This window comes from Leptonychotes weddellii, chromosome 4 (assembly GCF_054177405.1).
Source record: "Leptonychotes weddellii isolate Sample4059 chromosome 4, ASM5417740v2, whole genome shotgun sequence".
In the NCBI taxonomy this organism is placed as follows: Eukaryota; Metazoa; Chordata; class Mammalia; order Carnivora; family Phocidae; genus Leptonychotes; species Leptonychotes weddellii.
The window spans coordinates 38191204-38218562 of NC_138372.1; the positions used below are offsets into that span (position 1 = coordinate 38191204).

Below are 27359 nucleotides of genomic sequence, written 5' to 3' on the forward strand. Positions count from 1 at the left end.
CCTCTGACCCGCCCCCCTCTCATGCTCTCTCTCTCTCATTCTCTCTCTCACATAAATAAATAAAATCTTTAAAAAAAAAAAAAAGTCAGTTGGGGCACCTGGGTGGCTCAGTCAAAGCAACTGACTATTTTTTTTTTTAAGATTTTATTTATTTATCAGAGAGAAAGAGAGAGAGAGAGCATACACAAGCAGGGGAAGTAGCAGGCAGAGGGAGAAGCAGGCTCTCCACTGAGCAGAGAGCCCGATGCAGGGCTTGATCCCAGGACCCTGGGATCATGACCTGAGCCGAAGGCAGACACTTAACGGACTGAGCCTCTAGTAGTGGCCTGAGCCACCCAGGCGTCCCACAACTGACTCTTGGTTTCAGCTCAGGTCATGATCTCAGGGTCCTAAGATCAAGCCTCTCATGGGGCTCCATGCAGAGATTCTCCCCCTGCTCACACTCTTTCTCTCTCTAAAATAAATAAATAAAATCTTAAAAAAAAAAAAAAGGTCAATTGACCATACGTGTATGGATCTACTTCTTCCTTCATTGATAACTTTATCCAGGCCTGAATGTGGATGAAGACAAAAAGAGTAGCCTATTCACTGGTCTCACTTTAGATTCATGACCAGTACCATTAAAGAGGCTCTCAGACTTACCTGGCAATGTTTCCTGGTCCATAACACATTCCTATTCTCATGTTTTCTCAAATTTCCAGTGCCTCTTCTCCTTTTCTCACTTTCAGCTGATGACTCAGCCCCAATTTCCCTGAGTTAATAGAAGTAGTCAGAAGACAGTTTTCACACCGTTCCATCCAACAGCTTACCAGTATCTGTACATTTTCTTTTCTTAGCTTCTAGGACACCTTTCTTTCTTGGTTCTTCTGCAGACTTCTGACTTGCCACTTTCCCCTCCCATCATGTTCTGCCTCTCAGTAAATGGCAATACAGTCTTATAATTGACCAGTCAATATAATTCAGAATCATCTTTGATTCTCTTTTTTTCCACATTCAATCCAGTGACGGATATTATCAGTTACCTCTTCAGAATATATCTAGAATCTGATAACTTCTCACCACCTTTTGAACTGTTAACACTTTGGTCCAAGTTATCACTGTCTCTTGCCTGAATTATTTTTATATGTTTATCTGATCTCCTTTCTTCTATCCTTGTTCCCTTTCTGGCTATTCTTTACAGAGAAGTCAGAGAGATCTGTTAAAGTAGGTCAAAACCTTCTCACACTAAAGGCAAAGGTCCTTAGGGTGGCCTACAAAACTCTGTGAAATCTAGCTTTGTGCTGTCACTTTGACCAGAACTCCTACCACTCTTGCTCACGTTGCTTCAGCAACACTGGATGTGGTGTGTGCATGTGTATATGTTTTACCCTACAAATATTCATTGAGTGCCTAGGCTGTTCCAGGCATTTGGGATATAACAAGAAGGAAACAAGTGAGAGTACCTACCCTCTTTAGTAGGGTAGTCCCTATCCTCTTTGGAGCTTACTTTAGAGGGAGGAGACAGTTAACAAATATAGAAAATGTTAAGTGGTGTTAAAGCAGAGTTAATAAGCATTCAAATATTTGTTTAATATTGTATTTAAGGTGTATATGAGACTGTTAGGTCTACTTCCTTATGAGAATTTACAGTCTAATTAGAGAGGTAGAATATACACATTAGGGTTTTCATTAAACATTTCCTTATTATTTAAATTAATGAGATGTTTTAATTTTTACATTCTTTCCATTTGTGCCTCTTTTATGACTATAAATCACATCCTGCCATTGATGAATTCTTTATTCCACTTCAATCTGCTTTTTCCCAGGACTTCAGAAATTACCAGTATACATTGCCAGTAGTTCAAGGTTTGGTGATTGATATGGAAGTTCGGAAAACCAGTATCAAAATTCCCAGCAACAGATACAATGAGGTAAGATTTACCACGAAGGCATACTTTTCATTGTTAAATACACAAGTAAAAATGAAAAATACATGATTATATATAAATATATATTATATATATACAAATTTCATTTTTTAATTGACAGTGAAGTCAGTTCATAATACTATATGACTTAGATCAGTGATGAGGAATTTCATGACAGAAAATCAAGATGTTAGGTTTGTGATTTATTTAGTAATTAGTTGTGTCATTGATTGTGCTTTTGATACCATGAAAATCAGTTATATATTTGCATTTCGATTAAGGTATAAAATTAACTGTGTATCTGTAACATTAGTGGTGGGATCTTTTCATTTTTCCCTCTTCTTGTAAGTATATATTATTTTTGACAATACTTAACATTTAAGCATTAACTCCTGAAATGAATTTTAAGTAAGGTTTCAAAAGCAAATAAATGGTTGCATTTTGGATTAAGCTGTATTTTATAACTATAATGAAATTTTGCATTCTATACACACATTACAGAATTATGTAAACAGTGCTCTTTGCCTATGTGCTATGTGAAGTCTTTTTTTTTTTTCATAAAAATACTTTATTGTTAAAAAAAAAATGTTGTTAGAAGCAAGGAATTTGGAGCTAAAGTCCTCCACCCATTTTGTCCTGGGAATTCTCAGCTTTCTGTATTTCTCTTCGGTGGCTGCTTAAGATTCTTTAGTTGATCAGAGTGGCTTTAGTTGCAGGTTTTGAACCTATTAAAATGCAGATTTAGTGGAAGGTCAGTAATTCTTTTTTCTTTTTTTAAAATTTAAATTCAATTAACATATAATGTATTATTAGTTTCAGAAGTAGAGTTCAGTGATTCATCAGTCTTATATAATACCCATTGCTCATTACATCACGTGCTCTCCTTAATGTCCATCTCCCAGTTACCTGATCCCCCCTAACCCCCTCCCCTCCAGCAACCCTCAGTTTATTTCCTAAGATTAAAAGTCTCTTATTGTTTGTCTCCCTCTCTGATTTAGTCTTGTTTTATTTTTTCCCTCTCTTCCCCTATGATCCTCTGTTTTGTTTCTTAAATTCCATGTATCAGTGAGATCATATAATAGTCTTTCTCTGATTGATTTATTTCGCTTACTATAACACCCTCCCCTCTAGTTCCATCCATGTCATTGCAAATGGCAAGAAAAAAGTCTTTCTTAAATTCAAAAGTTTCTTAAAATTAGTTGTAAAATGTCCAACAGTAATCATATGGTTTAAAAGAAAAATGTTATTTTGAAACTTAGTTTGATATAATAATGGTTAAAATTTGTTATTTTATTATCTTTAAAGATTTAATTTATTTGTCTGAGAGAGAGAGCACGAGCATGCGTGTTTGCACATGCACACAACCAGGGGGAGTGGCAGGCAGAGGGAGAGGGAGAAGGCTCCCCACTGAGCAAGGAGCCCAATGTGGGACTCCATCTCAGGACCCTGGGATCATGACCTGAGCCGAACGCAGATGCTTAACTGACTGAGCCACCCAGGCATCCCAAAATTTGTTATTTTATTAGAAGGATGGTAAGTCCCCAATATCTCCTTCCACTATTTCTTGGTATAAAGTGAATTGCCTCCTTCCCTCTCTTTTTTTCATTTTTTTCCTCCTTTCTTTTTTTCCCCTTCATTCAGCCACTTATTCATCATTTATTTGTACACTCAAACATTTTATACTTTCACTTAGAATCACGTAAATGTCTTACTGGATTTATAAACTCAGGAGAATGAATTTTATGAGAATGACCTATGTGAAGAAAGCTTTTACCCATGGCCTTTAATGCAATGGCTTTTTTCAGGACTGTAGAAAATAGTAGCTAGAATGTGTGCTTTATTTTTTTCTGTGATACAATTAGCAGTTTTTAATCTATTAGATAGTCCTACCTTGGAATATCAAATAGTAATAGACTAGGCTAGGTAGTGCCAAATCTTTAAAATGAACTGATTTTTTGTATAATTTGTGCCCTAAATAATCTTAAAAGAGATATGCTTTGAAAACACATTTATTTCTCAAATTTGAACTTTTATTTTTTATTTCACAAACATTTATTAAATATATTCTGTGATATGAAATACAAAGATGAGTTAAGAACATGATGCTTGCCTTCTGGGAGCTTATTGTCCAGAAGTAAGATAATCAGATGTCCTCTTCAAGCAGGTAATAAACATTGCTATCCTTGGTGTTTGCAAGATGGTGCTTGGGAATTGGATCTGTTTATAAAAGTATATCTGTAAAGAGCTATGAGGCCTCCATAGTTATTTCAGTACTGACCTAGGACATTTATGACAACAACTGCCATTCATATTACCTGTCTTTATCTGCCTCCTAGGTTTATGGTTGTGCAGGTTCAGATATCTTTTTTCAAAAACAGTAACTGTATTTCTTCTTGTTTATTGTATTTCATTTTCAATAAAATTTACCAACTGTATATTACTTATTTTTCTTATTTGATTTAGCAGAATGACTTCCCTTCTAATTCAATTTTTATTTCAACTCATATTTTATGTTTGTTTATTTCAATTCAGTTCAGTGTTTCTCTCTCAGTCTTGGACATCTGAATTGTATTGGTAATAATTCTTCACCTTGTAGTTGAAAAAAAGTAATTTCTTATATATTATTTACTCATGATAATATTCCATTTTTCCTTTTATTTACTTTTCTTTATTGATACCCATAGTCTTCCTTATTTTCTAGACTGTGTTCTCTTTTGCTCTAAGCCTTTGCACAAGCTGTTTCCTTATTGATGCACACTTTCCCTGTTCATTACCTGCCTCTCACTCATTTTTCAGGTGTCAGCTTAGATGATAGATAAGCTTTTAGTTATCTCACAACTGGGGTGACTCTCCCTGTTATAAACATCTCTAGAATTCTACACATACTGTGTGTGTAATGCTCATTATATTTGTAATTCCTTCTTCAGACTTATTTCAATGAGGAACTATGTCTGTCTTGTTTACCACTGTATCATTAGCAGACGGCCTAGTTAAGAGTAATTGCACGAGAAATATCTATTGAATGAAGACATGAAACAGAACTAGTATAGATAAAACAATGTGAAAACAAGTGCTGAAACTTATGTAAGTTTACTAAAAGTTTAGAGAAAGGAGAGCTCTAGTAAATGGAGCAGTCAGGAATGTTCCTTTATTTCCTGTTGATCCTGAATCCTAACAGCCAGAGCAGCATGTTCCATGTAGGACAGGTTTGTAAATGTTCATGTAAATGTCTTAAAGTGTAAATTAATAAAAGATTTGAAATGGACAGTGAATGATGTTTAGGCACGAGAAAGAGAAGGGTGGAAAATAACAAGTGAAAAGGGTGATAGAAGGCCTGCAGAAAAAAAGGCAGGAAAGCACCAGGAATGGACATGTTTTGAAAGGAAGATAGAAGACAACAACCTGCCCAGTGAAGAAGAGGCTAAAGTAGACAGTAAAGTTGTACAAAGAGACTGCTGGGTTTTCAAAGGCCTTCAGAAATCAGGCAAAGGAATCTAGAGTTTAATATGATAATCTGTAAATAGATTGTATAGGTTCTAAAGCAGAGAAGTGACTTAATCAAAGGGAGCTTTAGAAACCTGAGTTTTGGCAGCTGTATGTAAACTGTGGAGAGAGGAGGCCACTAAGGAAAGATTTTAAGCTTAGAAAGCTAGAAGACAGTACTCCTGACAGCATAGAAAATTTAATAAATGAAGTAGTCTTTGTATATAAATTCTCTGATCTCCTTCATCAAGGCCACTCAAGCTCTCTGTTGGTTTAGGTAACCCTACTCATGTTACAATGATGAGATTATTTTGATCATTGTATTAACTAACATGTGTTTAGTTATAACATTTATTGAAGGTATACTATGTAGCAGGAACTATATATTTTTACACTATCTATGTGAGATTAGTATGTTCAATTCCTTTTAATAGATGAGGATATTAAGGCATAGAACTAGCAGGTGGTGAAGCCATAATCAAACCCAGGCAGTCTGATTCCAATGTCCTTACTCCTAGCCACTATACTAAACTGATTTTTATAGACATCATTTTAACAGTTATCAGTATGACTTTAGGGCTAACTTTAGGGCCTTACAGAGGTAATCAAATTAAAATGAAGCCATTAGAATGAGCCCTAATCCAGTATAACTGATGTCCTTATAAGAAGGGGAAATTTGGACCCAGACACTCACAAAGGGAAGATGATGTAGAGAGACATAAGGAGAAGATGACCACCTACAAGTCAAGGAGAGAAGCCCAGAACAAATCCTTCTTTTATAGCCCTCAGATGGAACCAGTTCTGCCAACATTTTGATTTTGGACTTAGAGCCTCCAGAACTGTGAGACAATAAATTTCTGTTGTTTAAGCCACATCCACTTTGTGATACATTGTTATAGCAGTTCTGGCACATTCACACACAGGTCCACTTTAAATAGCTAAACTTCAAAAAAAATAAGTTAAAAAAAGAAAGAAAAAGGGCAGTGGGACAGAGAAGTTGAGCTCTGTGATTGCCCTACTTTACTGTCTGGTGTTTCCAGGCCATCGTGCAGGTAAGGGAAACCCATACTGAACCTAAAGGTCTCCCTGGGTTGAAGAGAGAGTTGAGAATGTAGGGAGGTCATGATGGCTAGAATTTGCAAACCAGATTACTGGAAATAAAAGAACTATGGAGATATATAGGAGGTTCCCACTGTATCTTCAGCTGACTACTAATCAGTGTATGTATGTGAGAAAAGCACTGGAAGGATACATGTAAAACAATTCCCACAGGGCCAGGCATAGTTTGTATTCTTACCAACTAGAGTGAACTAGGGGCAGATTATTCCTACTGAGCCAAGTTATCTATAAGTTCAGGCTGCCCTGATCCTACCTATCAAGCTTAAGAGAAAGGCTTTGAATACGATCAAGGCACAAGCATGTTAAGGACAGACATGGAAAATATCAAAAAGACCCAAATCAGACTTCAAGAAATGAAAATGACAATGAAATGAAAAATATGCTGGATGAAATTAATGGTAGATTAGACACTGCTGAAGAAGGAATTAGTAAATTTAAAAACATAGCAATAGAAACTATCCAAAATGAGACACAAAGAGAAAAGACTTAAAAATTAAATGAACATGGGCATCTGGGTGGCTCACATGGTTAAGCGTCTGCCTTTGGCTCAGGTCATGATCCCAGGGTCCTGGGATCGAGTACCCCATCAGGCTCCCGGCTCAGTGGGGAGCCTGCTTCTCCCTCTGTCTCTCTCTCTCTGTCTCTTATGAATAAATAAATAAAATCTTTAAAAAAAAAATTAAATGAACAGCACATGATTGAACTGTGGGAGATGTTAGTTGGCCTAGCACTATAATTGAAGTCCTCATAGGAGAGAAGAAGTGAGTAAACAACAAATATTTGAAAACTCAGTGATGAAAAATTTTATAAATTAGAAGTATTAAACCCATATATTCAAGAAGCTCAATGAATTCTAGTTGCAGAAAACATGAGAACTACATTAAGGAACATTATAGTTATCTTAATCAAACTGCTGAACACCAGAGCTAAAGAACCTTAAAAGCAACTAGAGAAAAAAAATCCACATTATATGCTGAGGAACAATTACAAGAATGACAGCAGACTACTTATCAAAACAATTCAAGCCGTAAGACAGTACAGTAAATCTTTAATGTACTGGAAAAAAACCATCAACTTATACCCAGTAAAAATGTTTCAAAAAGCAAAATGCCTTTTCAGAAATATAAGAGCTAAAAGAATCTATTACCAGTAGACCTATTGTATAAGAAGTGTTAAAGGAGGACACCTGGGTGGCTCAGTTGTTAAGCATTTGCCTTCGGCTCAGGTCATGATCCCAGAGTCCTGGGATCGAGCCCCGCATCGGGCTCCCCGCTCCGCAGGAAAGCCTGCTTCTCCCTCTCCCACTCCCCCGCTTGTGTTCCCTCTCTTGCAGTCTCTCTCTGTCAAATAAATAATCTTTAAAAAAAAATTGAGGTGCTGATTCTAAAATTTATGTGGAGATACAAGGAACCTAGAATAGCTAAAACAACTTTTTTTTTTTTTTAAGATTTTATTTATTTGAGAGCGAGAGCATGAATGAGGGGTTGGGGGAAGTGGAGGGTCAGAGGAAGAGTGAGAAGCCGACTTCCTGCTGAGCAGGGAGCCCGATGCAGGGCTCGATCCCAGGACCCTGGGATCATGACCTGAGCTGAAGGCAGATGCTTAACTGACTGAGCCACTCAGGTGCCCCTAGCCAAAACAACTTTGGAAAAAGAACATAATTCAAGGAGTTACACCAACTAATCTTAAGGCTTATTTTAAAGGTAGAATAATCAAGACGGTATTATTTTGCTGTAAATATATATGTATAGGTCAATGGAAGAGTAGAGAGTGATTTCAAATGCTGTTTTTATGGGAGTATACACATGTCACAATTCATCAGATTATACGTTTTAAATATGTACATTTTGTCAATTTTAACTATAATTGTAAAATACCAATTTTTTTTTAAAGTAATGTAGTGGACATTCAAACTGTTACCAGGTCACCGTGGGAATAGAGCCAAAAAATTAACCTAGTATCAAAAATCTCAAGTCTCAAAGTTTTGTTAATCCTTTATTCAGTACCAAGGAATAGAGAAATTTATGTTGGTTGTAATATAATGCAAGAGTCTGTGAAATTATATGTCTGTACAATTCCCCATCTAGTATAATTTAGGCTGAATGGCCTCTTGAGATTCCTTCCCACTCTACGATACTAAAATAGGAGTTTTGGTTTATTTTAATTCAAGGCTACACATATTCTTCAGAGAAATGTGAACTTACAAAAGCATAATTTCAAAGGTTCATTGTAGCACTAGCAAGAACAGATGTCCCCAAAATCTGTTTGATAGTCCTTTTTTCAAAAAAATGAAAGGAGTTGCAAATTCAACAATAGATTAAAAAAATTATTAACCAAAAAAAAAAATTATTCACCATGATCAAGTAGGATTTATTCCTGGGATGCAAAGGTGGTTCAATATTCATAAATCAATCAATGTGATATATCACATCAACAAGAGAAAGGATAAAAATCATATCACTTCAATTAGATGCAGAAAAAGCATTTGACAAAGTACAACATCTACTCATGATAAAAACCTCCAACAAAGTAGGTTTAGAGGGAATGTACCACAGGACTTGAACATGGGTGCTAGCTTCTGGACACAGTTGAACTCCAGCTGATGGGAAGGATATTTATATTGTTCCAGAATATCTCCAGGAAAGGATATTCTTCCCTGTTCCATCATTACTCAATTCAGTTCTATTTCTGTTCCTTCACTCATGGTTTTCTCTTTATCCAAAGTGTTCTTCCTTTGTACCTGATTTCATAGCCAATGAAAATGTTTTACCTTTTAGGAAACCTTCCTAGAATTCTCCATCCCCCAGACAGTATCGCTCTTTCTTCTGTTTACTGGTATAGCCGATGAATATGAAACCCCTTCTGCTCTGAATTTTGAGTCCCCTGAGGGCAGAGAGTGTATCTTTCATTCTTCATTGTATCTCTGGTGCAGTGCTTTCATAAATTTTCCATGTCTCCGCAGTATCTTTCTACCTAAAGTCATTGTCAATCACTTGATAAATGTGTATAGAATTAAATCGTTAAAACTTATTTTATTAGGTACCTAATCTATGTGACACTGTAATTGTATGTGAACCAAAAAAATTTACCCATTCCTTCAACACAATCATTCCTAGAATTGTATTCTTTTAACTGGCTTTTAAGGATTATCTTCGTGGATGGTTAAACTCCGGGGGTGGGAAACACAGGAAGATAAAGCTTCTGTACTGCTTCACTTGATATGTTAAAATAGTCTTTTTTTTAAGTTTCATTTTATTATGTTATGTTAATCACCATACATTACATCATTAGTTTTTGACGTAGTGTTCCATGATTCATTGTTTACGTATAACACCCAGTGCTCCATGCAGAACGTTCCCTCTTTAATACCCATCACCAGGCTGACCCATCCCCCCATCCCCCTCCCCTCTAAAACCCTCAGTTTGTTTCTCAGAGTCCATAGTCTCTCATGGTTCGTCTCCCCCTTTTGAGGTAAGACCCGGGTAGCATTTAGCTCAGTTCCTGGCTTGAGGTTGACACTCCACAGATGTTAGCTGTTTTGCACATACTGTTGTCACAGCAATTGTGGCCTTGCCTTTTATCAGTATGTCATTTTCACTAATTCGTGAGCACTTAGGAAGGGTCTGTATCCCATTATCTCCTAAGAGGTACTTGGTTGAATTACTTGCTCCTGATTTTTAGGTTGCTTTACAATTTTACAAGCAAAGTGGAGGAAACAAGCATACAAATTTTATTTGCAAACACTTCATCAGTACTTATTATGTTCTGGTGCTGTTCTAAGCACTTTTTATTTATTTAACTCTCAACTGTATGAAATAGTTACTTTTATTATCCTCTCTACAGAGGAGGCAACTGAGATGCAGAGAAATCAAGTAACTTGCCCAAGGGCACACACAGAGTTAGGGGCAAAGCCAGGAAATGCCGGCAGTCTGGCTTGTGTCCTTGCTCTTAATCATAATCCAAAGCTGAATGTTGATGATGCAGTATAAGAAGTACAAACAGTGTGCTATGGCAGTTCAAAGAAGGAAGCAGTCACATTGGTGTCTGGGAATTAAAGAAGGCTACATGCAGGAATTGGTATTTTTACTAGGCCTTGTTTTGGGGGGGTAGTGTTTTCAGATGCTTGGATACGGGGGATGAAAGGGAAGGCTAAAGAGCTCAGAGATGGGAAATGGTAGCACATCAAGAAGTAGTCCTGCAGGGCGCCTGGGTGGCTCAGTTGGTTAAGCGACTGCCTTCGGCTCAGGTCATGATCCTGGAGTCCCGGGATCGAGTCCCGCATCGGGCTCCCTACTCAGCTGGGAGTCTGCTTCTCCCTCTGACCCTCCTCCCTCTCATGCTCTCTGTCCCTCATTCTCTCTCTCTCAAATAAATAAAAAAAATCTTTAAAAAAAAAAAAGAAGTAGTCCTGCAAATAAGGATATGGTAGGAAGGGAAGCAAGACAGGAAAGTTGGTTTGGAGTAAAAGCATGGGAAGCTAGTTATTTTGAGCAGAGGACAGGGTAGAAAAGATTGACATGATCAGCACTGTGCTTTGGTAATTATGGAAACATTGTGTGGAATGGATCAGAATTGACAGAGACTGACTGCAGAAAAACCAGTTATAAGGTTATTATGATGTCCAGAAAAGAGGTAGTTGTATCTTGAACTCTGGGGAAGATAGGGATATATAGAGGAGATACTACAGAGTTTGAATCGATAGAGCAGAGAAATAGCACAACTAGAAAGTTGAGTATTATATCATCATATGACAAATGTAACATTTTATGGTCAGCAAAGTCTTTTGAATATTTGGGAAACTCTTCTCTTGGTGTAAATGAGCATGATTTTAAGAAGGTAAAAGTGGGGGCACCTGGGTGGCTGAGTCATTAAACAGCTGCCTTTGGCTCAGGTCATGATTCCAGGGTCCTGGGATCGAGCCCCACATTGGGCTCCCCGCTCAGCGGGAATCCTGCTTCTCCCTCTCCCATTCCCCCTGCTTGTGCTCCTGCTCTTGCTATCTCTCTCTCTGTCAAATAAATAAATAAAATCTTAAAAAAAAAAAGGTAAAACTGTTCATTTATAAAGAAGTATGAAGTTTGTTTACCTCATTTGGCTTGAAATTGACATCTGGGGAAATTATTTCTTAGAAGCTAGCTAATTTATTTAGAATGTCTGAATTGAGAATATTTCTTAATCTTCTTAGTGTAGACAAAGTTAGAAATCACTTTACCCTAATGATTTGGAAAAAATGATAGATATAACATTCTTTAAAATTGCTATGTGGGAGCACCTGACTGGCTCAGTCAGTAGAGCATTCGACTCTTGATCTCGGGATCTTGTGTTTGAGCCCCATTTTGGGGATAGAGTTTACTTTAAAAAAAAATTCTATGTGATTATATCAGTTTCTTCATGTGATACAAATGTAAATTGCAAATGAGAACCTAAATTAGTGTTTTAGTTGACTTTGCTAAATAGGAATCTTCCTACTGACTTATCCTGTTTGCAGAAAATTTACTTAAGAGTAATCTTTGGAAAACTCTGACAGAAGTGGTTTGAATTAATGAGGTTGATAAATATCAGTGTGAGAGGAATATTCAGTTATTATTTGGATGCTTCTGGTGATACAGTAAAATATTAAGACACTAACTCTGCAAGAGTTATAAATATAAAAAAGTAAAGCCAGGAGATGATGATATCTTAGAATTGTATTGATATAATATCTAGGAATAAATTTAACCAAGGAGGTAAAAGAAAACTACAAAACATTGCTGAAAGAAATGAAGAAAACCTAAATAAATGGGAAGGCATCTCATGTTCATGGATTGGAAGACTTAGTATTGTTAAGGTGTCAGTATTATTCAGAGTGGATCTACAGATCCAGTGCAATCCCTATCAAAATTCCAGTGGCCTTTTTTTTTTTTTTTTCCAGAAAAGAGGAAGCCAGTACTCAAATTCTTTTGGAACTGCAAGGGCCTCCAAAGCCAAAATAATCTTGTATAAGAACAAATTTGGAGGAGTCACACTTCCCAATTTCAAAACTTACTGCAAGACTACAGTAATCAAAATAGTGTGGTACTAGCATGGAACAGACTTAAGAATCCAGAAATAAATCTATACATTTATGGTCAGTTGATTTTGACAAGGGTGCCAAGACCATTTAATGATGAATGAATAGCCTTCAGCAAATGGTGTGAGGACAACTGGATTTCCACATGTAAAAGAATGAAATTGTATCCCTACTTCACAGAGATGAGCAAAGAGGGGGGAAAAGAAAGAAACAAATGAAAAAACAGACTCTTAATTATAGAGAACAGGGAACAAACTGATGGTTACCAGAGGGGACATGGGTGGGATGTAGGTTAAATAGGTGATGAGGATAAAGGAGTGCACTTGTGATGAGCGCTGGGTGATATATGGAATTGTTGAATCACTATATTGTACACCTGAAACTAATAAAACACTGTGTATTTTTAAAAAATGGGTAGTGGACTTGGGGGACCTGGGTGGCTCAGTCGGTTGAGTGTCTGACTCTAGGTTTCAGCTCAGGTCATGATCTCGGGGTTGTGGGATCCAACCGCTCATGGGGCTCTCAGCATGGAATCTGCTTGAGATCCTCTCCTCCCTCTGCCCCTCCCCCTGCTTGCTTGCTTTCTCTCTCTCAAATAAGTATATTTGAGAGATACTTGAGAGAGAGAGTGAGAGAAAGCATGAGCGGGGCGGTAGAGGCAAAGGGAGAGGGAGAAACATGTTCCCCACTGAGCATGGAGCCCAACACAGGGCTCGATCCCAAGACCCTGGGATCATGACCTGAGCCGAAGGCAGCTGCTTAACTGACTGAGTCACCCAGGCACTCCTAAATAAAATCTTTTTTTTAAAAAAAATTAATGGCAAAGGACTTATTATTATTATTTTTTAAAGATTTTATTTATTTATTTGAGAGAGAGAGATTGAGAGAGAGAGAGCATGAGAGGGGGGAGGGTCGGGAGGGTCAGAGGGAGAAGCAGACTCCCTGCCGAGCAGGGAGCCCGATGCGGGACTCAATCCAGGGACTCCAGGATCATGACCTGAGCCGAAGGCAGTCACTTAACCAACTGAGCCACCCAGGCGCCCAATGGCAAAGGACTTAAATAGACATTTCTTCAAAGAAGATATTCAGATGGCCAACAAGCAAATGAAAAGATGCTTAACATCATTAGTCATTAGGGAAATGCAAATCAAAACTACAATGAGGCACTGCTTCACACCTACTAGGATGGCTATAAAACCACAACAGAAAATAAGTGTCAGCAAGGATGTAGAGAAATTGGGCCCCTTGTATGTTGTTGGTGAAAGTATAAAAAATGGTTCATCCACTGTGAAAAACAGTTTGGCAACTCCTCAAAAAGTTAGACGTAGAATTACTGCATGGCCCTGCGATTCCACCTCCAGGCATATACCCCAAAGAACTGAAAATATTTACCCAAATAAGTACATCCACACATACATTTATAGTAGCACTATTCACAGTAGTCAAAAGGTGAGCATAGCCGAAATGTGCATGGATGGATGGATGGATAAACAAACTCTGATGCATGTATATGTAGGTGTATATTGTATGTGTGTGTGTGTGTGTGTGTGTACACACACACATACAAACACATGGAGTATTATTCAGCCATAAAAAGAAGTGAAGTACTGATACATGCTACACCATAGATGAGCTTCCAGAACATTATGTAAGTGAAAGAAGCCAGACACAATGGTCATGTATTATATGGTCCCATTTGTGTGAAATAGCCAGAATAAAATCATACAGAATGCAGATTGGTGGTTAGGATTGGGGAGTGGGAAGAAACCAGTTAGAGGAAGGTTTTTTACTTTGGAGTGATGGAAGTGTTTTGGAACTAGATAAAGGTTATTATTGCACAGCATTGTGAATGTATTAGATGCCACTGAATTGTTCACTTTGAAGTGGTTAATTTTATGTATGTGAATTTCACCTCACATTATTTTGTTTTGAGTGTGTTGATACAGGAATATAAAAGGCATCAGAACACTCATCTGGTATTTTTCACACTGTAGTACTGCAGTTTGTAATGTAAGAGGAAGAGGGGAGTAAAACAGAAGTTTTGGACTAGGTTTTTGAAAGGTTAAAGCCATTTAAAGGATTGAATCAGAAAGGTGGACATGGGAACGAAAAAACAAATTATCACTATCCTGTTTCAATTAGAAGCCAGAGTTCAGCACCAAGATAATGTAAGTTCAGATTTGCTTACTAGATACAAAATGGTGGCCTGTTTTTTCAGTTTAGGTTCAGAGTTATTATCTTAAATCATTTGATAAGAACAAAGCATTTATTGAAGAGTCTTCTTTCCATTAGATACTCTTTCCTGCTTTGTCAAAGATTAGTTGACCATAGAGTTGAGGGTCCATTTCTGGGCTCTCTATTCTGTTCCATTGATCTATGTGCCTGTTTTTGTGCCTGTACCATGCTGTCTTGATGATGACAGCTTTGTAATAGAGCTTGAAGTCCGGAATTATGATGCCGCCAGCTTTCATTTTCTTTTTCAAGATTGCTTTGGCTATTGGGGGTCTTTTGTGGTTCCATGCACATTTTAGGATTGCTCTAGCTCTGTGAAAAATGCTGGTGGCATTTTGATAAGGATTGCATTAAATATGTAGATTGCTTTGGGTAGTATGGACATTTTAACAATATTTGTTCTTCCAATCCATGAGCATGGAATGCTTTTCCATTTCTTTGTGTCATCTTCAATTTCTTTCATAAGTGTTCTATAGTTTTCAGAGTATGGATCTTTTACCTCTTTGGTTAGGTTTATTCCTAGGTATCTTATGGTTTTTGGTGCAATTGTATATGGGATCGATTCCTTGATTTCTCCTTCTGCTGCTTCATTATTGGTGTGTAGAAATGTAACAGATTTCTGAATGTTGGTTTTATAGCAACTTTGCTGAATTCGTGTATCAGTTCTAAAAATTTTTTGGTGGAGTCTTTCAGGCTTTCTACATGGAATATCATGTCATCTGAAAATAATGAAAGTTTGACTTCTTCCTTGCCAATTTGGATGCCTTTTGTTTCTTTTTGTTGTCTGATTGCTGAGTCTAAGACTTCCAGTATTATGTTAAATAACAATGATGAGAGTGGATATTCCTGTCTTATTCTTGACCCTAAAGGAAAAGCTCTTAACTTTTCCCCATTGAAGATTATATTAGCTATGGAAAAAAGACCATCTCTTCAACAAATGGTGCTGTGAAAACTGGACAGAAACATGCAGAAGAATGAAACTGTACCACTTTCTTACACCATACACAAATATAAATTCAAAATGGATTAAAGACTTAAATGTGAGACAGGAAACCATCAAAATCCTAGAGGAGAACACAGGCAGCAACCTCTTTGACATTGGCCGTAGCAGCTTCTTACTAGGTAAGTTTCCAGAGGCAAGGGAAACAAAAGCAAAAATGAACTATTAGGACTTCATCAAGATAAAAGGCTTCTGCACAGCAAAGGAAATAATCAACAAAACTAAAAGGCAACCTTTGGAATGGGAGAAGATGTTTGCAAATGACATATCTGATAGAGTTAGTGTCCAGAATCTATAAAGAACTTACCGAACTCAGGGCGCCTGGGTGGCTCAGTCGTTAAGCGTCTGCTTTCGGCTCAGGTCATGATCCCAGGGTCCTGGGATAAAGCCCCACATCGGGCTCCCTGCTTAGCAGGGGGCCTGCTTCTCCCTCTCACCCTCCCCCTGCTTGTGTTCCCTCTCTCGCTGTGTCTCTCTCTGTCAAATAAATAAATAAAATCTTAAAAAAAAAAAAACTTAACCGAACTCAACACCCAAAAAACAAATAATCCAGTTAAGAAATAGGCAGAAGACAAGAACATACATTTTTCCAAAGAAGACATCCAGATGGCTAACAGACAAATGAAAAGATACTCAACATCACTCATCATAGAAATACAAATCAGAACTACAATGAGATATACCACCTCACACCAGTCAGAATGGCTAAAATTAGCAACACAGGAAACAACAGATGTTGGCAAGGATGTGGAGAAAGGGGAACCCTCTTGCACTGTTGGTGGGAATGCAAACTGGTGCAGCTACTCTGGAAGACAGTATGGAGATTCCTCAAAAGTTGAAAATAAAACTACCCTACAACCCAGCAATATCACTACTAAGTATTTACCCAAAGGATACAAAGTTACTGTTTCAAAGGGGCAGATGCACCCCGATGTTTATAGCAGCATTATCAACAATAGCCAAATTATGGAAAGAGCCCAGATGTCCATCAGCTGATGAATGGATAAAGAAGATGTGGTATATATATACAATGGAATATTTGCACAGCCATCAAAAAAAAAACAAAACAATGAAATCTTGCCATTTGCAATGATGTGAATGGAACTAGAGTGTATTATGCTAAGTGAAATAAGTCAGAGGAAGACAAATACCATATGATTTCACTCATATCTGGAATTTAAGAAATGAAACAGATGAATATAGGGGGGAAAAGAGGCAAACCATAAAACAGACTCTTAACTATAGAGAACAAACTGAGGGTTGCTGGAGGGGAGGTTGGCAGGGGAATGGGTTAAATGGGAGATGGGTATTAAGGGGGGCACTTTTTATGATGAGCACTAGGTGTTGTATGTAAGTGTAACTTCTCCTGAAACTAATATTACACTGTATGTTAACTCACTGGAATTTAAATAAAAACTTGGAAAAAATAAAACAAAGCAACATATTAGTAAGTGATTTCATTGATGATTTCAAACATAAATTAGTAAAATTAAGTAATGGAGTTTATATATTTCTAGAGGAAAACATTCCTTTGTTTGGATATGGGAAAAGAGGGCAGATGCACTTACATATGGAATATTCTTTTGACTTAGAATTTCAGTGTATATATCCTCAGAGAATACAGTGGATAGGAGAAGTTACTGTAATTAGCTAAACTAATGTTACTTGAGTTCAGAGCAGCAACAAAAATACCAAAAAGATGAATGCAAAATATGTCATGTGCTTACTTAGGTTATAATACAGATCACCTATAAAGTATACAGGGAATTTTTGTATATGTTGATTTTTTTTCCAAATGGTGACTGATTTTTCATTATTGTTTTTTGTCTTTGAGGTAAAAGAGTTGTGCTGTGCCAGACCAAAAAAAAATGTCCATTTTTTGCAGAATAAGAAAGCTAACCCTCTTCTTTGATTGCAGATGATGAAAGCCATGAACAAGTCCAATGAGCATGTCCTGGCAGGAGGTGCCTGCTTCAATGAGAAGGCAGACTCTCATCTTGTATGTGTACAGAATGATGATGGAAACTATCAGACCCAGGCTATCAGCATTCACAACCAGCCCAGAAAGGGTGAGTATTTGAGCTGACTGACATGGTAAGAATTGTACTGGACTTGGAAAGTTTGATATCTCAGACCCATAACTCTCACAGTCTAGCTAGGTGGCCACAAACAATTTGATGAAATTAACCTTTCCAAGCTTATTCTCCCAAGATTACATTGACTCCCCAAGTAGCCAGACTCAGAGTTGCAAATGGGATCTCTACTAATAAAGGGAACATTTTGAAAATACTGCCTCAGGATATTGGCAGGGCCAGAATTGATATTTGAAGGTAGGAGACTAGGCCCCTTAGAATATGCTTAGGTAGATTTGAAGCTTGTTGAATGACCATATCTGAAGACTGTTAATTAATAGGTTGACTGGATTCTGAAAGAAGGCTTCTTGGTTCAGTGGTACTCATAGTGTGGCCTCATCACTTAGGAGATTGTTAGAAATGAAGAATCTATACCCCAAATCTGCTAAATTAGAATTTGTTTTTTTAACAAGGTGCTGTGTTCAAATGTTTTGAAATTTAAGAATCATTGCTTATGGTGGCATTTCTTAAGGTGTCTTATCAGATTCTATGATTTTAAAAAATACGTAAGTGAAAGTCTTATATAATACATTAAACTGTGAAATCCTGGGTTAAACAAATTTAAACAGATTTCTTTACTACAGGACTTTTCAGAGCCTTTAACAGGCTGATGTATATTATAATTTTCCAAAAGGAAGGTAGTGCCTGGCCCTTCCCAAATTTGACTAGGAATCTTGTTTTTCCTCAGAATATCTCCCATAACTAGCTTTCTCTGGTATGCTTTACTTCTCTGGCTGACAGTGATATAGGTCACTGTCTCCAGTATGTTTTTCCAATCGGTTGTTTAGTAAAGGCATAAAAGGTCTTTGTCACATGTATATTCAATATGATATCCAAAATAAGGTAGGTGATAAGTCCACAATGCTCTCTATTAGTCAGATGATACCTAGAATATTTGAATTAAGTTCTGGATATCATTAATGTAATTGATGATATCCATTGATAAAACTGGAGGTTCTTTAGAGGATGATTCAAGGCCTGTGAAAAATTTGGAAACTATGTCAAAAGAAGATTTTTTGAATAAACTATACATGTTTAATCTGGAAAAGTCTAGATTGGAAGAGGGTGAAAAATAGCTATCTCTATTTTTAAGGTTTTCTAGTATGTGGAAATAAGATTCAATTTGTTTTCTAGAGCTACAAAAGGCCAGAACCAGCACCATTGGGTGAAAGTTACAGGAATCTAGATCTGGACTCAATTTGAGTAAAGCCGAGAGTTATCCAGAAGTAGAATGGGCTGCCTTGTGCCATTGTGGACTCCTTATCCCTAGGAGTCTTTGATAAAGCTGGATGTCCACCTGTTAGAGATATTGCAGGGCCAGTGGGCAGGAAGTTGGATTACTTAGTCCAATTTAAGATGTGGAGGAGCATAGGGGCTCCTGGCTGGCTCAGTCGGTGGAGCATGCAACTGTTGATCTCCGTGTTTTAAGTTCGAGGCCCATGTTGGGTGTGGAGATTACTTTAAAAAAATAAAATCTTAAGGAAAAAAAAAAGATGTGGAGGGGCATAGTGAAATACTCTTAAAGTTAAATATGATTACATGTCCTTTCTTTTATGAAGAGATAATGGTAACAGGTGTTTGTCTTTTAAAAAGTTTTTTTTTTTTTTTAAAGAACTGCACTAGGTCAGTAAAATGGTTGCCAACCATATCTCCATCTTCAAAATGTATTTTATCTAAAAAAAAAAAGTATTGGGGTGCCTGGGTGGCTTGGTCGTTAAGTGTCTGCCTTCGGCTCAGGTCATGATCCCAGAGTCCTGGGATCAAGCCCTGCATCGGGCTCCCTGCTTAGCGAGAAGCCTGCTTCTCCCTCTCCCACTCCCCCTGCTTGTGTTCCCTCTCTCGCTGTGTCTCTCTCTGTCAAATAAATAAATAAAATCTTAAAAAAAATAAAAGTTAAAAAAAAAAGGTATTAGATTGGGGTCAGCAAACTTTTTCTGTGAATGCCTGGGTGATAAATATTTTAGGCGTTGCAAGCCTGTGGTCTTTTTTTTTTTTTTTTTTAAAGATTTTATTTATTTATTTGAGACAGAGAGAATGAGAGAGAGAGAGCACATGAGAGGGGGGAGGGTCAGAGGGAGAAGCAGGCTCCCTGCCGAGCAGGGAGCCCGATGCGGGACCCGATCCAGGGACTCCAGGATCATGACCTGAGCTGAAGGCAGTCGCTTAACCAACTGAGCCACCCAGGTGCCCACAAGCCTGTGGTCTTTGTTACCAGTTACTCAACTCTGTCATACTTCAAAAACTGCCACAGACAGTATGCAAATGAGTGGACATGACTGTGTTCCAATAAAATTTTATTTACAAAAACAGGCTGCAGGCCAAACAGGTTGTAGTTTGCCAAGCCCTAGACTTGACCACTAAGATTTCTTTGCTTGTAAGATTCTTTAATTCTTGATTGGAGGGAGAGGAAAACAAAATGAGGGAGTGTATCTTAAAACTTCATTCCCAAAGGTATCATAAGCATCAGAATTATTGGTTACTTGTATATTGTGGTGTATAGAGTTGATATTTTTTGTTTTCTGTATGATGATGGTTGGAGTTACCAGCTATCAAATATTTCATTATTGTTCTTAGTCTTTGTATCTCCAGATCTACACTGAACTATTTATATTCTGTTTTAGTGACTGGTGCCAGTTTCTTTGTGTTCAGCGGCGCTCTGAAATCTTCTTCCGGATATCTTGCCAAATCCAGTATTGTGGAAGGTAAAGAGTAAGTTATTTACTGCATGTGTATTAGTTCAATCCTAATTATACAACTAAAAAGCAAGGGATGTTGGAGTGCCTGGCTGGCTCAGTCGGTAGAACATGCGACTCTTGATCTCAGGGTCCTAAGTTCAAGCCCCGTGTTGGGCATAGAGCTTACATAAATGATAATAATAATAATTTAAAAAAATAAAAAGCAAGGATGTTAAGTCAAACCATGATACTTCTACAGTAGATTCCTGACTCCTATTATGTATTCAATAGCATCTTACTCTTAAGCTAATTAATTCTCCAAAGAAGGGAGTAAGTGGTAGAGATATCATGGGACAGTGACATAAAAATTAAGAGATGGCCTTTCAGAGCTCTGGGATAGGGTACCCAAGGGGACATAGTCTGAGTTCAAATATATCATTGGGCTCAAATCTGTAAATATGTAGATGAAGTTCAGTCTGCCTTAACTCACAAGAGTGCTGCAGTCATCATTTGGGGTACAGAATGGGATGCACTTGCTGCTGGTTTGCTGTAATTAGATTAGACATGACACATATCCTGACAAAAGCTAATTAAATGAGAGTTAATGAAAGACTAATGAGCATACTGTTTATTTTCTTTGTCATTTGACTCTTCCTATATTTTGATCTGGTTACTTTGGATCTGGTTAGTCTTGTTGCATGACAAATTTACCCAGAACTTAATGGTTAAAGCAACTATTTTAAAATGTTCCTCTGGGTCAGGAATCTTGACAAGGTAGTACAGGGATGTCTAGGGCCTCAATTGGGATGACTTGATAGCTGGGGGCTCGAATTATCTGAAGGTTTGTTCACTCACATGTCTGGGGCCTGGCTTGGGTTGATTTAAAGACTAGGAGTGGAGACTGAAGTACTCACACTTTGACTCCTTAGCATGCCTTGGTGGCCTTGCGGTAGCTGGACTTCTTACTGCAGCATGTGTTCTAGCAAAAGGCAGAAGCCAGGTTGCTTCTTAATACCCAGTCTCGAAAGTCACACGATGTCACTTCCACCAGACTGTAGTGTTGGAAGTAGTCATAAGCCTTCCCAGGTTCAAGAGAGGAGGATTTAGACTCCACTTCTTAATGGGGAAATGGGAAGGAAGCATTGTGAGAAAACATGTGAGAAGGGAGATACCATGGTGACCTTTGGAAGGTACCATCAGCTGCACATGCTGACAGGTTTTCATTTCCACAGTAGCTTTCCTCCAGCGCCCTGTCTGAAAGCTGGAGTCCAGTGTGTTAACTGAAATACAGAGACAGTGTTACCTGTGTTAATAGATACTGGCTTTGACCTCCTTTATTGGTAAGCTTGGTAAAACAACTAGTGAAGAGCAAAGTACATTAATATTTTACAACTAAATTTCACAACTTTACAAAGCAGAAGCATGCTGTTAAGAAATTGTTAAGAAATCTAGGAGTTAAACAGTCATTGGTCCTAAGTGACTAATGCCTTTGTGATCAAGTCTTGACTACATTTGAAATTGTATCTTGACAAAGATGATTAAAAAAACACCCTTTAAATGTTGTGGAAATGATAATTTGAACTGACACAGATCATTATAATGCAAAGTATTGTGTTTAAAAGTTATGTCTGTGTCTTTGGATTGGGAATTCCTTAGGTCTTATATTTCACTGTGTCAGTTGAACAGTTGGCAGCCTATTTATGAAATTTTTATTGAAGCTTTTATGAAATTATCTTAGTTGATGAAATTTTGTGTCAATGAAGCCGGGTAATTGCTCAACACGTGACAAATTTCACCCTGAATTTCAGTGTTTGCCTTTGATTTGGGTAGGTAGCAGGCCAAAAATAGTTGCCATGTGTTGGCTACAAGGTGGCTCATGTGAAACACATGTGGTAGGTTTGCCTTACTGCTGCCAGTGAATGGATTTATTCCTTCTCCTACTACTGTTGTTTACTCAGTGACTTATTTAACAAACATTTCCTGGGCATTCATTGTATGCCGGGCAGTCACAGTAAGGTGAGAGAGACAGGGGTGCAAACACATAAATATGATTAGAGCATGATAAATGCAAGAGTGAAAACAGTTCTATCAGTCCAGAAGGGGGATGTGAGCAAGTGTACATTTTCCCTTTGAGCGGTCTTAGGAGAAACTCAGTTGTGTCTGAAGTGAAATCAACAGGTGAGTTTTTAAGCAGAAGCCATCTGGTGTTTGTCCTCATAGCACTCTCAGAAGTAAGAGATTCAGCTCAAAGAACAGAACCTCTTTATATCTGTCAGCTTTAGAGAGCAGCGCAGAGTTTTACATTTAATCCTAAAAGGATTTGTTAGGTACCGTGATTCATCTGCCCCTCTCCCTGGCTTTGCGTTGTTTCCATCTGTATTATCTTGGTGCTGATTCTCAGATGGCGTTATGGTCCAGATCACAGCAGAGAACATGGATGCCTTGAGGCAGGCACTGCGAGACATGAAGGACTTCACCATCACCTGCGGCAAGGCAGACGCTGAGGATCCCCAGGAGCACATCTACATCCAGTGGGTGGATGATGACAAGAAAGTCAACAAGGGGTAAATGCAGAGGACTTTCCCTCTTGTGGCATTTAGTTATGGACTTGGCTCTGGGTTTTGTCTACGCTGGTGTTTATAACTTTACTGAAAGCCCAAAGAGAAAGGACTGCTTTGGATATATGTAACATAAGATTTTAAATTTCTAGTTTCTTGGCTTAATTTCTGAAGGAGTTTCTCTGCATATTTTTTTTTTTTTTAAAGATTTTATTTATTTGACAGAGAGACACAGCGAGAGAGGGAACACAAGCAGAGGGAGTGGGAGAGGGAGAAGCAGGCTTCCCGCTGAGCAGGGAGCCCGATGCGGGGCTCGATCCCAGGACCCTGGGATCATGACCTGAGCGGAAGGCAGACGCTTAACGACTGAGCCACCCAGGCGCCCCGTCTCTGCATATTTTTGAAGAAGGGTGGAGGGAAGGAGTTGATGAAACAAAACAATCCTCTAAAGTTATCAACATAATAGTAATAACCTAAGCCTTTTGTGGTTTTATAAAAAGAAAGCCCTTTTGCTAACATTATTTCATTTGAGATAATAACTAGTGTTGTTTTTGCCATATTACCGAGTAAATAAGCACCTAAAGGCTCAGTGACTCCACAGAGCCAGGAAGTGGCAGGGCTAGGACTTAAAACCACCTCCTTGGGCTTCAAGTCCTATACTCTTTCCCAGTATATGGCAACTCTACTCTGAGGGCTCAAGCCAAAACTTTGGAGTCATCTTTGACACTTCTTTTTCTCTTACACCCTACACCTACCCCAATGGTAAATCCTGGTACTGTTCTATTTTATAGCATATATTTTATATATCCTGTTATATTTTACTTCAACATGTATCCAGAATCCTACTACCTCTCCGGCCACCATCCTGGTTCAGGCCACCATCATTTGGTCTGGATTATTACAGTAGCCTTTCAGTTGGCTTGCTTGTTTCTAGTCTTCAACTCCTCCTGCCCCCCAACCTAATCTGTTTCTAATCCAGCAGCCAGAGCAATGTCCCTTCTTGGCTCAGAACCTACCACTGGCTTCCAGTATCATTCAGGGTAAAAGCCAAAGTATTTTTCAACTTATATGACCTCACACAATCCGCCCACCCTCTTACCTCACAGAAGCAACACCTGCCTTCTTGCCTGAACACATTGACTCTACTTCTGCCCTCAGACGTTTGTTCTTGCTGTTCTTTCATCTTTTTTTTTTTTTTAGATTTTATTTATTTGACAGAGAGAGAGACAGCAAGAGAGGGAACACAAGCAGGGGGAGTGGGAGAGGGAGAAGCAGGCTTCCCGCTGAGCAGGGAGCCTGATGTGGGGCTCTATCCCAGGACCCTGGGATCATGAGACCTGAGCCGAAGGCAGATGCTTAACGACTGAGCCACCCAGGTGCCCCAAAAAATCTCTTAAAACTTTTGTTATTGAACAAAAAGAAGCAATTTCTAAAACAATGAGTACATTTCCCTATTTTACAAATAGCCCTTTATCTTCTCATACTTCACTGGAAATTTTAATTTCAAAATCAATTTGTGTTGAATTATCTAATATAGTTGGAAATGAACATGGTTATTAGGACCAAAAGATTGATAATCTGGAAAATCTGATGCCATAAGATAGCAGTAACTAATAACAAGCAGGTTGCCCCTTCCTACAGCAAGTGACAGTGACAGCATCTTAGAAAACAGGACAAGAACTAGTTAGGGAAGGCTCTCGAATTCAGGAGTTTAGTGTGTAGTGTATAAATTGAATGCTTTCCAGCTTGTCCCTCAGTGTCTGGATTTCCTCTCTCAAAATACTCTAATCAACTAAGAGTGCCCTTTAAAAAAAAAAAGATTTTATTTATTCATCTTAGAGAGCATGTGAGTAGAGAGGGGGAAGAGGGAGAAAGAATCTGAAGCAGACTCTGCACTGAGCATGGAGCCCAACGTGGGGCTCAGTCTCACGACTACAAGATCATAACCTGAGACGAAGTCAAGAGTCTGACGCTGAACCCACGTACCACCGAGGCACCCCAAGAGTTCCATTTTTTGATACTGTTGTTTCATGAGTTGGAAATTAATTTCAGTGTTGTTTAAATAATTTTAATTCAGGTGAGTGAAATGAATCCCTGATATTGAAGTTTAAGTTCAATTTTATCTTTTTACATAGAGATTAAAAAACATAAATAGGTTTGAAAATTGTTAGGAAGAGTTTAGAATCTTTGTGACAATTATTTTGAATGCTCATCAGAATAAGTGTGACTCTCTACCTATTTATGCTTGCTATATTTTGGAGAGGAAATTACTATAAAAAGTGGCCTTTCCATTCAGGAATCTAGGAGTGATAATTTAGCACTAAAGGGAATTTGTTGTAATAATAATATAAATACTTGCTCATGAGCTCACACCAGCACTGTTATAATTAACATACTTGGTCAAATAATTCTTTTAATCAATAAATATTAAACTCCTGCATTCCAAGCAGTGTGTCAGACCTGGGAATACAGCATACAGAGGTGAGTGTATCATATTCCCTCCCCTTAAGAAGTTCATTTGTTAGGCAGATATGCAAACGTGTGAGTGTTATCATGGTCAGGAGCAGAGTGTGTGACAGCAGAGGGGAGAGCAAGCTTGGATGGGTGGCCATGCACTCACTGAATTTGGGAAGGAATGCTGGAAGAAGAGAGCAGGTTTGAATAGATAGTTTTTTTTACATTGAAAGAACCAACTCCTGGAATCATGGCTCTTTTTTATATGTGTTCTTTGAATTATTTCAGTGCATAGGCTCCTCCCATGAGAGCTCTATTCATGTACATTTTTGTGCAGTGTCTTCTTACCGTGATATGTTGTACAAACAGATGTGTTCAACAAAGCTTCCAGTGTAATTAGTAGCAAGACTTGATAAGAGAAGTGGTTCTTCTAACTTGAAGACCTGCTTCCATCTCTTTCCTTTGCCTCTACTGTAGTGTTATAAGTCCTATAGATGGGAAGTCCATGGAGTCTATAACAAGTGTGAAGATATTCCATGGATCGGAGTATAAAGCAAATGGAAAAGTCATCAGATGGACAGAGGTAAGGAAATGAAACTTGGCATCCTTGATTCCCTTTGAGCACAACTTTTTGCAAGGTTCAGAGACACACTGTGGGCTGATTCTGGAGAATAAGAAGAGAAAATGTCTCTGTTTACCTTCGATACTCCAATTCCCTCTGGCCTATCTTAGCTCTCCAGGAAGAAATGCCACCGAGCATAACCTGTAGCAATCTGATTTCTCTTACTTTTTATGAATGAGCTTTTAGAGATTTGTTTGGATTAGAATTCAAGAAGGATGCTTCTCTGAGTAGTATATACCATCTTTGCTGTATTCTTCAGAATGCTGTACTCACAGTTAAAAGTATCTTGGATAACACAGTCTTTAAAAAATAGGCTTATTTCACCAATAAGAAAACTAAAGCTCAGAGACTCAGTACCTTGTCCGAGATTACAAGGCAAACAAGTAAGGGTAAAGTTCTGCTTCAAACCCAGATCCAGCCAACTCCCAAGCTCTTTTCCACTGTACGTTCCTTTACCTGAAAGCTGTATGAGAGGCTAACTGGGAGTGAGAGGATCAGGGCAGGGACCCTGTATGCGTGTACATCTCAGACAAATCAGGAAGTTTATTCTCTGAGAATAAACAGGTAAGTTGTAGGTCTCTTAATTTGTTTTGAACCTGAGTTATACTCCTCCATAAAATAAAACATTAAATTATAAGACTTCTAGAATTCCTTGCAGCTTTAAAAGTCTTAATTTAAAAAAAAAAAATCTGTGACTTCTAGCTTTTCCATTTTACACACAAGGTAATTCAGGCCAAGAGAGGTTCGATGCTACCTAAGTTCACACAGCTGGTTCATGAGAGCAAGAAACTAGAACCTGGTTCTCTATTTCTTGAGCTTTTGTTCCAAATAACTTACCCTTCGTACCACCACCAGGCTCAGTGTTTTCATATTGCAGCTCAGTGGTCTTAGCAGCTTGCTTTGTAATGATTGTCCCTTTGACACATTTCAAGTAGTGCAGTCTGGACCCTGTGAAACTCGTTATCTCTTACAAGTAGTTTGACCTCTTCTCCCTCCCTTTTGCTCCCCAGTAATCCAGTGAGGTAACAGTGTGACCCATCTCATTTGCATAATGAGGAAACAGGCGCAGAGGCCTGGCATAGCAGGGGCCAGAGGTCTTCTGATGCCCACTGCAGAGTTCTACTCATC

General features: G+C 38.2%; 1 protein-coding gene across 2 annotated transcripts in view; it reads left to right on the forward strand.

Moving 5' to 3' along the window:
* Nucleotides 1–27359, forward strand: part of ZFYVE9 (zinc finger FYVE-type containing 9) — a 173014-nt gene that overhangs the window by 142728 nt on the left and 2927 nt on the right. For both annotated transcript variants that reach the window (XM_081816939.1, XM_081816940.1), the window contains 5 exons: nucleotides 1806–1910; nucleotides 17709–17859; nucleotides 20544–20624; nucleotides 22999–23161; nucleotides 26087–26192. In XM_081816939.1, coding sequence (XP_081673065.1) covers nucleotides 1806–1910; nucleotides 17709–17859; nucleotides 20544–20624; nucleotides 22999–23161; nucleotides 26087–26192 — 606 coding nt within the window. The remainder of the gene's footprint in view (nucleotides 1–1805; nucleotides 1911–17708; nucleotides 17860–20543; nucleotides 20625–22998; nucleotides 23162–26086; nucleotides 26193–27359) is intronic.